At 39.7% G+C, this 13666-nt stretch overlaps 1 protein-coding gene across 3 annotated transcripts in view; it reads left to right on the top strand.

Moving 5' to 3' along the window:
* Window positions 1–13666, top strand: part of MCM3AP (minichromosome maintenance complex component 3 associated protein) — a 248152-nt gene that overhangs the window by 40231 nt on the left and 194255 nt on the right. For all 3 annotated transcript variants that reach the window (XM_029606724.1, XM_029606728.1, XM_029606727.1), the window contains exons 4-5: window positions 9203–9281; window positions 12115–12256. In XM_029606724.1, coding sequence (XP_029462584.1) covers window positions 9203–9281; window positions 12115–12256 — 221 coding nt within the window. The remainder of the gene's footprint in view (window positions 1–9202; window positions 9282–12114; window positions 12257–13666) is intronic.

A 13666-nucleotide genomic window follows, 5' to 3' on the forward strand; every position in this document is an offset into this window, starting at 1 on the left:
CTCTATACAGTCTTTTGTTGTCTGATTTATGCGAGGCTTGCTTCATTTAAAGCCTTCCATCAGGCTCCTGCTGTGTCTTGGGACTTCAACATGGTACTGACCCAGCTGATAAAAGCTCACCTTGAGTTGCTGAACTCTTGTGACCTGATGTGCTTGACCTGGAAGATCATATTTTTGGTGATGATGACTTCAGCGCAGTCAGTGAGCTTCAGGCTCTAGTGACTTATCCGCCATATACCAAGTTTTATCTGAAAGGTACGCCGAACATATTCTAAGTTTCTGCCTAAGGTGGTGTCAGAACTCCACTTCAACCAGTCGATTAGCCTTCCACTATTCTTTCCCAGGCCACAGGTCTTCTAGGGTAAACGAGAACTGTACAATTTGGACTGCAAAAGAGCCTTGGCCTTCTACTTGGAGTAGACTGCAGCCCAAGAAAGTCCACTAAGTTTTTTGTTTCATTTGACACCAACAAGCTGGGGATTGCTGTTGCCAAACACATTCTTTCCAGTTGGCTAGTAGTTTGCATCTCCTTCTGTTATGACTAGGCAGGCCTGAATCTGGTGAGTCATGTCAAGGCTCAGAGTGTCAGAGCCATGACAGAATTGGTAGCCTATCTAAGATTGGCCTCCATGTACATTGTACAAGATTTGTTTTATGGGTTAGCTTTATGTTTTTGTATGTTTTCTTTTGTATTTTTCTATTGTTCACCGGTTAGGGCTTAAGTGTTGTATAAATAGATAAATAAAAGTCCAGACAGAAAATCAAGTTGTTTTGCACTTTATAAACAGTGAGGAATGGGTTCTGCATCTCTGTGCAGAAGCAATAAGAATGTGGAACTGAATATTAAGGATAATAAACCTAAATACAGTATACCTTACAGGAAAAATCAACATGATAGCAGACTCCCTCAGTTGCTGAGTTTGACCTCATGAGTGGTCTTCCAACACAGCACAGTTTATTCAATAACTGGAGAATACCATAAATAGACCTTTTTTGCAGGTCCATCAAATTGCTGATTTCCAGTTTATTGCTCAGAGACCAGTTTTTGATGCTATAGAAAAGAATACCTTTTGTAATTTCCTGGACCTTGCAACGTCTATATGCATTTTCTTCTCCGCCATTAATACCCAAAGTAATCTTTAAGTTAAGAAAAGCCTGGGCGAGAATGATACTCATTGCTCCATACTGGGCCACAGCAGCTCTGGTTCCCAGAGCCGTTGCTCCTCCAATATGTTTACAAATATTTCCAACATTGATAACTCAAGACAATGGCCAGCTTTTTCCCCCGAACTTACAGTCTTGGGCATTTACAGTAAGCATGTTGAAAGCAAAGTAATATAGTAAATGATGGCAGAAAAAGACCCAAGAACACCATTACACCCTCAAGTTTTATTCTTTTAATGTATTTATTTTTTATTTTTTTATTTATTTATTTAATTTATTTATTTATTTAAAATTTTTATATACCGACGTTCATCCGGGATATCACATCGGTTTACAGTGTAACTGAAACAGGCGCCTGGGATGGCGGTTTACATCGAACAGATATAACGAATTAACATATGAACAAATGAGGAGGGGGGAACAAAGGAGGGAACTAATCAAACGAAACTTATGAGCAAAATTTACAAATATATATATATTTTTATTTTGTTAATGTAGTAACTGCCACTCCATGCAGGTTACATTAACTGTAAACATAAAATAAGAAATTAGCAGTGGGAGCTGGGGATAGAATTGGGGCAGAGCTTGTATGGCCCCCGTCCCCTTCCATCCAAAAAAGTGTTCTGCTGTCTCTGCATTTTGTTACACAAATTCAGTAAAAAAAAGCCAAGTATTTTGTATTTATTTATTTAGATTTAAGTTCTGCTTTTTGCACTTTTTTTCAGCGCTTCAAAGCGGATTACATTCAGGTACTGGAGGTATTTCCCTATTCCCAGAGAGCTTACAATCTAAATTTGTACCTGAGGCAATGGAGGGTAAAGTGACTTGACCAAGGTCACAAAGAGCAACAGTGGGACTCCTGGTTCATAGCCCATTGCTCTAACCACTAGGCTATTCCTCCACTCCAAGTACCTCTAGTAAGGGCCACATCAACTTTAGTGGCACATATACAATCCGCTTCAATACAAGATATATGTGAAGCAGCTACATTGTCTTCTATACATATATTCACAAAGCGCTTCTGCCTTGAAGAATACCTTACAGCAATACATGTTTTGGACAGGTATTTCTAAAACACTTGTTTAACTAGAAGATTCAACTCCTCCACCTTCCTCTTCTCTGTGTTGCAAAAAACCAAAAAGGATTACATATCAAACTGTTATTGCAATCCTCAGCATGGGAATCCCTACTTGTATCGCTGCATTGTCTTGCTTGTCCACAGATAAAACTAAATTGCTTACCTGTAACAGGTGTTCTTTATGGACAGTTGGACAAACCAGCCACACAATCCCACCCTCCTCTCTGTGGAAGTAACTGAAGAGGCTTGTGTTGCAGCAGCTGCATGGGAACTCAGACACATTCTTGGAAACACCTTTTTTCTTTTAGTCTTTCTGAGTTAGGAAAGAGCATATTCTGCACTGGTGCCAATGTATGACGTTACTCATTCTTGTGTGGTTTTGTCCTACTATCCATCAGTTATAAATTAGCAAATTTTGCTTTCTTTCTGAGACAACATGTACACAAAGGAGAAAAGGCTTTTCACTCCTTAGACTTTGAGAGCCCTAGTGTATTATTTGAGAGTGACTCTTCCTCATCAAGCTTTTCAACTATTTATATCCTTTGATCCTAATAGATAGTGACAATAGCCAAAAAAAATATCCAGTTGGCTTGTGGACTGTATTGCACACTGTTATGCACTGGCTGGCTTACAGATTCAGACTCTGTCAAGACTCATCAGATGAGAACCATGATGTCTTCAGCAGCTCACCACAGGGCTGCTTCCACAGAGGAAATTAGAAAAGCTCTGGTTTAGTCATCTGTGCACACCTTCACATCTCAGTTCTGTCAGAAATGAGAGTAACTTTGTGCAGTCTGTGCAAACTTCAGCTTTTGACTCCCCATGTGTTATGGCTAATTCAGTTCCTCTTGTCGATGGTAAAAATAAGTTTACGGACTATATTGCACACTGCCTACGGAGAACAGGGTTTGGACATCAATTATCAAATTTTAAACTAAATAGTTGGATTTGAGAAGTAAAAGCCCTGGTGTGCTGGATTGTTAGACCCTTATCTTGTCAATGGTGTGATTTAGTGCAGCTCCATCTTAGTGAGTAGACTTAAATAATTTAATACTATTTCCGAGGATAACAGAGCTTTCTGTTTACTCTTTTCACCAACTGTTATTTTGATCTGATATAAATTCAAGATAAAATATTGCAAATTGAATTTCTCTGAGCTACCTGTTCAAACAGTACACCCTACTGAGAGTCTTCAGGGAGCTACTTTGTCATTTGGGAAAATTGTATTTCACTTGAACAACTGCAAGGGAGGTAGAATCTTCTTTTTCTAATATTTTTAACTTTAATATGAATTGCATGCCTCCTACAAAAAACAAAAATATGTGTGAGGGAATCCTTTAAAAATTAGCATTTAAGTCTGATAAAAACAAGAAAAACCCCAGAAGTTCTAATACCAAAACAGCTTGAACATAAAGGAATGCCATGCTAGGTGAAACCAAAGTTCTATTGAGTCCAGAATCTTCTCTTCAATAGTGGCCAGTCCAGGTCCCTTGAAAGCACCTGGCAGATCCCAATAGCAAAATCTATTCCATATTACTCACTCCTAGATGTAAACAGTGGAGGCACCAAATTATACAGCTAATAATAATTTTTTAGCACATCCTTCAGAAATGTATGCAAATGTTGATAACATTCTCTGGCAAATAAATTCCATTGTTTAATTGTATGTTGAATTTGAAATGAAATTGGAAGAAGGATCCATCTAAAGAAAATAGGAAAAAGCATAAGAATTGTCAAGTTAAGTGTAAAACACTGATAAGGCAGACTAAGAGAGAATTTGAAATGAAGTTGGCCATAGAGGCAAAAACTCATAATAAAACCTTTTTAAAATATATCTGAAGCAAGAAACCTGTGAGAGAGTTGGTTGAACCTTTTAGATGACCAAGGGGTTAAAGGGGCTATTAGAGAAGATAAGGCCATTGCAGAAAGATCAAACAAATTCTTTTGTTTGTGTTTACTAATGAGGATTTTGGGGGGAGATACCGGTTCTGGAGATGGTTTTCAAGGGTGATGAGTCAGATGAACTGAACCAAATCACTGTGAACCTGGAAGATGTAGTAGGCCAGATTGACAAACTAAAGAGTAGTAAATCATCTGGACTGGACGGAAAGCATCCCAGGGTAAGGAACTAAAAAATGAAATTTCTGATCTATTAGTTAAAATTTGTAACCTATCATTAAAATCATCCATTGTACCTGAAGACTAGAGGGTGGCCAATTTAACCCCAATATTTAAAAAGGGCTCCAGGGCTGATCCGGGAAACTATAGACCAGTGAGCCTGACTTCAGTGCCGGGAAAAATAGTGAAAACTATCCTAAAGATCAAAAATCACAGAGCATATAGAAAGAAAATGTTTAATGGAACACAGTCAACATGGATTTACCCAAGGGAAATCTTGCCTCACAAATCTGCTTCATTTTTTGAAGGGGTTAATAAACATGTGGATAAAGGTGAGCCAGTAGATGTAGTGTATTTGGATTTTCAGAAGGCGTTTGACAAAGTCCCTCATGAGAAACTTCTAAGGAAACTAAAAATTCATGGGATAGGAGATGTCCTTTTGTGGATTACAAACTGGTTGAATGACAGGAAATGGGAGAGTAGGATTAAATGGTCAATTTTCTCAGTGGAAAAGTATAAACTGGAGTGCGTCAGGGATCTGTAATTGGACTGGTGCTTTTCAATATATTTATAAATGATCTGGAAAGGAATACAACAAGTGAGGTAATCAAATTTGCAGATGATACAAAATTATTCAAAGTAGTTAAATCTCAAGCAGATTGTGATAAATTGGACCTGTGAGTCCTGTGAGACTGGAAGATTGGGCATCCAAATCGCAGTTGAAATTTAAGGTGGTCAAGTCCCGAAATAGTGTGAGCTGACAGTTTCTCAATCAGTTAAGCTGGAGCATAGCTTGAAGCCAGCACAGCCCATCCGTGACTTAAAAACAATTCTGGTAGTAAATACAGGTGCCTCATTTTTTTTTCCTCCTATATATAAAGCATAGAGAATACCATGTTAACGGGACCGGTTTTGGAACCGTTCCCCGTTGAGCAGGACTTCTTTTTCATCTTTGATTTATTATAAAAGCTCTATGATTTGAACGGTGGAGAGCTTCCTCAAGCAACAAGATAGTTGTAATTCCAACATACTATATTGCCAGATCACACATAGTAGTATGTTCACACACCATGGAGCAGCTCCTGCCGTATCTGCTTATATTTTAGGAAATGTATCTGAGATTTTTCAGGGTTCCCCCTGAAGAAGCCCTTAGCAGTGAAACAAGGAGCATGTCGGAGCTTTACATGTATTCATTCAGAACACTATACATTATTGTATGAGGACTGTGTGGCAGATGGTTGTATGATAATGTAAGGTGGGATATGAGAGTGTGTGCATGTAGGAATTTTTGTATTTCACGCCACTTAATATGTCTCTATACGTTTTTTTTCATATACTTTGCAATTGTATACTTGATTTTGTTTTAAAACAATCTGTGTATTGTTTTTGTACAATTTTTGATATATTACATTCAATATAGGCGGTGCTGCTCTTTTATTTTAACTTTCGTATATTTAAATAAAATAGTTCCATAGTTAAATAAAATAAAGTTTTTTAGATATGCTCAACAGTGCTTCTTTTTTTGTTTTTTCTTTATTTAATAATTAAACACTTTATACTTTTGACTTTTGCCCAATTTCTTTATTTTTATACATATATCTATATATATAGATATAGTTATGTGTGTGTATGTGTATATATATATATATATAGAGAGAGAGAGAGAGATTTACATATAGATTTATATATAGATATATCTATATATATGAAAATAGATTTATACATAAAGAGAGTAATATGTAGCCAGATAATTAAATGAGAATAGAAGGTGAAAGGGAGCACAGCTGAATGTGAAGGCAGGCTGTTCTCTGCTTTTTCCTTACCATTTTCATTACGTTTTGTTTTTTTCTGGATTCCATTACTGCAAAAAGTAAAGAACCAGTGTTCTATAATACCAGAGGAATTTTCATCCTGGGGAGGATGAACAGACAAGGGAGCAGGCCAGGGGATGAATTGATAAATCTCTTTAAAATGAAAAAACAAAAAAAGGGAGAGAGAGAGACAAAGGATATAAAGGTACAAGCAACAAACCATGTTTTGGCAAAAGATTACTGACTTTCCCTCTGCTGGGCCAGCCTTTATGGTAGTGACAGAGGAGGAAGTTTTCACGCTCAGCCCCCATCTGCTGGTGGGAGGGAGAATCCCCACAGATTACAGGTCTGTCAGGGCTTGAGGAAAGCCAATTAGCAGGTAAAATCTAATTGTACCTTCCCTGTTAACTCATTCCACACCACACATTTCATTTTCATTTTTCATTTATTAAAATTTATTGATTGCCTACCACAGAGAGGCCTAGGCGATTTACAACATTAACATACATAATGAAACATCAATCATATCACTGGAAAACTTGACTTAAATGAATTATTTAAATCACCAAGAGATCACCATGATTTAAATCAGTTTTGCATTGATACTTCTTTATATATTTCTTAAACCATAGTGCAAATTGGATCACTAACTATATTGGGAATTAAATCACTTATACTAAAAGGCATAGAGAGAGTCTTGAAGTGGAAGTACGTGCATACTATTGCTTCCCCACAGAAAAATATGTGTGTACAAAAAGGGTACTTTGAAGGTATTCCGGGGTGGGGTTTGGAAGTACACACACATTTGTGTATTATATAATTAGAGTACGAATATACATTATCAAACGTTCCCACAGATTTTAAATCTGACTTTTATCTGGATCTGGAGCAAGTGGTGGACGGAGTGTGGGAGTTGGTAGAAGGCTAGATGAACTGATGCTTGGAAGTATATGCATAAGTAAATATTTTCATAAGTGAGATATTGTAGTACATGAGCCTGCTTCTTAAAAGTGAAGGTTATTGCACGCATTGGTTATTTAAAGCATACTTTAAACTATTTGCAAAAACTAAACACAACTCTCCATTACAAAGTATATGCATACTTTTGGGGCAAAGATACATGTATTTTATAAACTATGCAGCTCCTGCTGCATAGTTTATAAAATGCAAGCATAATTTTAAACTGACTTATGCATGTATGTGCAGAGTTATATATACTCTTGAAACTTATTCTCTTTAGCTGCATGCAGCTAATGAAGGAAGAAATATTGTATCCAAGAAATCTTTTATGTCAATCTGACATAGTTGAGAAGTATAGAAAGTGTTATAAAATTTGATGGTTTCTTCAATTTTTTGTTTTGGAGATTTTACCATTCAAAAGATTAATAGTAGAGAGAGAACTTTTTTGTGTTATTGTTTAAATACCTGTGAGATCAAAAGCTTATTGGCTTTATTTCTGAATTCTTAAAAATTTCTTTTAACATAATAAATCTTTTTTTCATGTTTCTTTGATATCTAATCATTTTATTTCTGATGTTTTAATTTTGGGAGTTTTTCTCTTTCACTTCATATCCAAATTCTAAGTTATGGAGTTCAGTTTTGAATGTTCTACAAAGCAAGAAAGGGGAGATCTCGCTAGCATTAATTAATTAATTAATGTATTTATTTATCGAGTTTTATATACCGTCGTTCGGTTTCGCCATCACAATGGTTTGCAATGTTTCGATGTTTAACAGTGTTTCCAAAAAGGTTCGTATGGTTGCTAACAGAAAATATCATTTTTATGAACTTAGGGCCTTATTTTCCAATATCGCATTGGTAACGCATTAGGGGGCGTTACCAATACAAATGAGGCTTCTTTCGTGCAGTGGGGAAACATCGCGTGCGGCGATGTTTTCGCCATTCGCAAAAACATTAGCGCCGCACGTGCTGTTTTCCCAGTGCACGATGATTCTTTCAGTCTTTTATCGCAGTGCACGATATTTGTCTTTGGAGCCGGTTTCTGTTATCGCGGTGCACGATATTTGCCTTTGGACGTCAATAGTCCCAGACAGCCTGTTTCAGGCTCCGGGGGGGGGTGGGGGGAGAGAGAGAGAGAGAGAGCGAGAGCCTTACTATAGTGCCTATGCCCTACATAGGTATTTGAATCCCTATGGGAGGGCTACCTACTAACTCGGGGTGGGGATTAGGTATGAGCGTCGGGGGTTGGGGGCCACTTTCGCATTCCACAAGAGACCTACGGACAGAACAGTGGTCTCTAGTACAGATTTGCTGGCCGTCGGAGTGAGGACGCTCACTCCAAGAAGTGGTTTGGGCAACGTTCTCTCTACCTAGCTTGATGGACACTCTACCTGGGCAACAACATGCTAGGTGGAGAGAATGTTGGCCAAATCTCCGCTTGGAGTGAGCGTCCTCACTCTGACGGCCAGCAAATCTGCACTAGAGACCACTGTTCTGTCCGTAGGTCTCATGTGGAATGCGAAAGTGGCCCCCAACCCCCGACGCTCATACCTAATCCCCACCCCGAGTTAGTAGGTAGCCCTCCCATAGGGATTGAAATACCTATGTAGGGCATAGGCACTATAGTAAGGCGCTCTCTCTCTCTCTCTCTCTCTCAGCCTGAAACAGGCTGTCCGGAACTATCGTGGATGGCGATAATCCTTTTCTGGCCCGTAGCGCAGTCCATAACGCGAGGTTGGAGTTGTAGTTATTAGCCGTGATAGCGGCCGCGCTAACACTGCGGCTGTTTCGCCGCACACGATACACAGGTTCCCGCTTTACATATGCTCCGCCCCCTGCATACCAAATGACTAATTTGCATTCGCAAATCGCGTGATTTGCGAATTTATCGCATGCGGTACAGTGCTTGGAAAATGAGGCCCTTAGTTTGCAGGTTAATCAATTTAATAAACTTAAAAGTTCCCACATGCCTGTTCAACCTCTTTGGGTTTTATAGGAGAAAATCATTAGCCTTCTACTCCCTAGCCCAGATTTGTCATTTAATGCTTTTGTACTTCACATTTTTTTCCAGGAGTCTGCTGTCCAGGCCAAGAAGAAAGGGAAGGGGTTTGACAAAAACATCACTATCTTTTTCCAGAAGAAGAAAACAAGTAAGCCTCCGTTTCCTGACCTCAGGATCTGAGGACTGGTTTGAGTTCTGCCATTTTAATCAGAACAAAGGGGTGGATCTGATTTTCATATCTTCATGTGCAGAGTTAGTCACTGATCTCTGGCCTGCTCCAAGCTAAGTGATATTTATTAGGTCACTAAAGCATGTGTGTGAGAGCTCTTCTTTCTTGCTTTCCATTTTTATTTTTTTTATCTTATGTTTTCTTGTCTTTCTTTATTTCTCCCTATATAATTTGATTTACTTTATTAGCATGGCAAGACTAATTAGTGTTGCCAAAATAATGCAAAGCAGTAATGATTTAAAAAAAGAATGGAATAAAAACAGTGAATCTCTATTGGAGTGGTAGGGATTGTAAAAATGAATATTTGATATGAATGGGCAATGTGAGCTATATGGTCTCTTTCTGCTGTCATGTTTCTATGTTTTCTAATCTACACACAAATGTAAGAGAGGTCACAAATTTTTATTAGCAAAAATTCTCACTGAATCACATTAAAAGTGTGTCAAACACTAAACACTCACTCATTCACACATTAACACATTTAAAACTTAAACACAACAGTGATAGGACAGGCTCAAAGTGAATTTTGAAGTTGTTATAAAAGAGTATGGTGAAAGAAGATAAATACTGTTAGATAGAGAGCTAGAAAATAGTATTTCTAGGGTTGTAAGTGGTATTATAAGCCACAGGGATGATAAAACACATGTGCTCAGTAGTGTTATGAAAATTTACTTTGAGCCTGTCCTGTCACTGTTGTGTTTAAGTTTTAAATGTGTTAATGTGTGAATGAGTGAGTGTTTAGTGTTTGACACACTTGTAATGTGACTCAGTGAGAATTTTTGCTAATAGAAATTTGTGACCTCTCTTACATTTGTGTGTAGATTACGCTTTTGTTGAGAGGGTAGTGAAATATCACCCAATGTGTGTATCTATGTTTTCTAATATATATAACCAGCATTTGAATAGTTGCACATTGAGTGTTGATCACAGTAATGCCCAAAGCTTCTCAGTCTGAGTAAGAGGCACTGCAGTGAAAGTATGACAGCTGAAGCTTTGCAGCTCCTCCAAATATGCCTTTTGGAGAGATGCACAAATTTTCCTCATCACTTGAGATTATATCTTGACAGTACTTGGATTCTCATTGAAAGGTTTGGGCTCTTATATTAGTTATGCATCAGGTAATAGAAACATAGAAATGTGATGACAGAAATACCATATGGCCTATCTAGTTTGCCCATTCACACCAATTACTCGGTTCTACAATCTCTACCACTCTCTTGGAGATCCCCTGTGCTTATCCCATGCTTTCTTGAAGTCAGCTGGTTACAGCATGGTGCTAACACCACTTTGTAACGCTTCCACTAGAAGACTCTGTTAGTGTTTGAGATAGTTGTGGGTGGATCCTTGGGCCGGTGGCAGATGACCATGCCCCCGGGGGAAGATCCTGAGAGGAACCACTGGTCAGGCTCAGAGTTTGGAGACAGACACACACTAGTTCTTTTATTAAACAGTATACTGAACCACCAGAGGTGGCAGTAGTGAGCTGGAAGCGCCCGGCTGGGCTGTAGTCCCTCAGATACTGGAACAGCGATCCTGGATAACTGAGCTGTAGAGAAACTGAATATAGTGAGTAGGCAGAGTATGCAGAGTTCAGGAATAGAACCTTGATGGTAACACTCACACAATAGACTCTTAGAAGCAGCCCAGAAGCTGGAAATGAATTAGGCCCTCGAGGAGTGAGTACCTGGTTCCAGGGAAAGCTCTGAGAGAGATGGTAACTCATTGGTGTTGTAGGCAGTGAAGACTTCCTGGCAGAAGTGGCATTCAGTAGCAAGTCCGGGAACGTGGACCCTTGAGGAGCAAGTACCAGTTCCAGACTGCGACCTGAAAAACAAGAGAAAGAGCGAGGACCCCGAGGAGCGGGTACCTCTGGTAAAGTCCAAGGAGGCAGAGTAGCAAGGTATGCGGAGAGCGAATCCCATCCGCAGCGATACCTGGAGGACGCTAGGAATCCTTTCCATTGCTAACTCGATTAGTTAGCGATTTCAGAGACCTTAAGTATCCGGTGAGGATGACGTCATCTCAGGGGGACGCTCCTGAGGTTCGCGCCATTGCTGGTACTTGAGTCGGGGCCGTGCTGCGCGCGCCCTTAGGCTTCTGGGAAACATGGTGGAGTGCAGCGTCTAGCCAGTCCGGGGACGCCGGAAGAGGTCGGCAAGATGATGCCATGGTGGCCAAACTTTCATCAAGCAAAGAGGGCGTCGCCAAAGAGGTAAGGTGGGCGTAGTGAAGACGTCGAGCAGCGACGGTCGCAACAGTCTCTTCGATGCATCCACCATCGTCTCTATAAAGAAATAGACTCGAGGATTCTAAGGCAATATCTCCCATCACCCCTTGTTCTAGAGCCTCCTTTCTGTTGAAAGAGGCCTGTCTCTTGTGCATTGATACCTTGAAGGTATTTAAATGTCTCTGTCATATTTCTGCTATTTTGTCTTTTTCCTCTAAAGTATACATGTTTGGATCTTTAAATCCCTACATACTTTAGAACAGAGACCACTGATCATTTTAGTTGCTGCCCCCTATGAAGAAGAGGAGAGTGGCCCATATGGGGATTGACCCTTGGTCTTAATTCACCTGGTTACAGCATAGTGCTATCTGGCTACATCTCACTCCTGATATATCTCATGTTAAAATAGTCACACACATTTTGTGGTTTCTTGGTCACAATGCAGAATTGTATCCCTAAACTTTCTGTGGGATTTGGGAACCTCTGTGCCTAACTGCCAGTGATTTTGCTTTGTGTATCCCTCAGGTTCTGACAAAAAGGGGGAGAGGATGGAGGAGAAAAGGGAAGGAAATCAGATCAGTGAGGGGCAGAGCTACCAACGTTCCCCTCTGTGCAAACCTTTAATTCGACATGCTGCAAGCACTAGCAGCAATTTGATTACCAAAGGGTGAGTCCATTATTCATCAGTAGCCGTGACTTGAACTTTAACTTCTCTGTATGCATCTATGACTCGGCTTGCCTGTGTGTCTGCATAGTTCTGTTCAGAAACTGGCATGCATATCTGTCTTTGTCTTAGCTTGTGTTTGCATATCTGTCAGTACACGTATGTGTAGTTCTGTCATGCGCAGGCCAACTTGTTTGTAAATTTGTACTTATTTATGTGTTCTTGGGTCTGCTTGTCTGTGGATGTTTATATTTGTATGGAAACCAGAGGGAAAACTTATGAAAGTTTGATAGGTTGTACAGGTCAGACCTCAGAACAACTTAAAGGACTGGGTCTAGCTATCTAGCATGGTCCATCTTCTCCCTTTAAGAGATATTCAGGATGGGAAACCAGGTCAGAGGATGGTTCCCTGTAGAGGGAAATAAATGTTCAGGGCCAAGAAGGAGAATTATGCCCAGACTGGGAGGATGAAGCCCAGGGAATACACTAAGATCCTGGATAAGTGATTAAACCTGACTTTTTGTTGTTTTATCAGCTGAGGTAAGGTGATTCTGTGCATTTTAGTTTTGTAAAGCCAGAGTCTAGGCTGTTTCCTTCTGTCTAGATCCTCCCTGCTACTGAAGCCCAAAATCACACTCCATATTATTACATACAGTGATAGTGTTTGTCCTGCTAAAACTAAGGGACCTATGGTACTGCTTTTGGGCTTCTGAGCCTGGTTGTAGAGGCAGTATTAATCAGCTGGATTCTTCATACTAAAAGGCCTAGCCCTGCCAGAGAGAGAGAGAGAGAGAGGGAAGTTTTAAGCTATTTAGAGTAGAGAGGCTAGTTGTTGGTTTGGAAAAAAAAAGGTTTTAAATTGTATTTATTTATTTATTTATTGTTGTAAGGCTATGTGAGGAAACTACTGTGTTCCCTGAGGACAGAAAGGTGCTTGAAGTAACAGGTATATCCAGCAAATAAGGAGAAAAAATACCCTGCAAGAAGCAGTCTTGAAAGTGCCAGGACTGGGCAGTATTCCTCCCAACTTTCCCATCAGGGGAAAGAGGAGTACAATGGCATCAGAGGAATTTGTCAAATGGGTTGTCGAGCGGTTGCACAGCAACAGGGATCAATAAGTAACTGCTGCAACAGGCGCTAAGCCTTCAGATCTAACCTTTGTTAAAACTATCCAAGAATCACATCAGGGACCCTCGTTAACTTATCAAAATCAACTCCAAGGAAAGATTGGCAGGATGGATAAAACACTGCTTGACGGACTGCTGGTCTACCCTGCAGTCAGAGGTTGTCATTGACTAAGTTGGGGCCAGATGATGATCTTGAAGCCTTTCTAACCATGTTTGAGCGAATGACTGAAGCTGTGAGATGGTCCTATGAATTTTGAGCTGTCCAGTTAGCCTCATAACTGACTGA

This window comes from Rhinatrema bivittatum, chromosome 6 (assembly GCF_901001135.1).
Source record: "Rhinatrema bivittatum chromosome 6, aRhiBiv1.1, whole genome shotgun sequence".
Classification (NCBI taxonomy): domain Eukaryota; kingdom Metazoa; phylum Chordata; class Amphibia; order Gymnophiona; family Rhinatrematidae; genus Rhinatrema; species Rhinatrema bivittatum.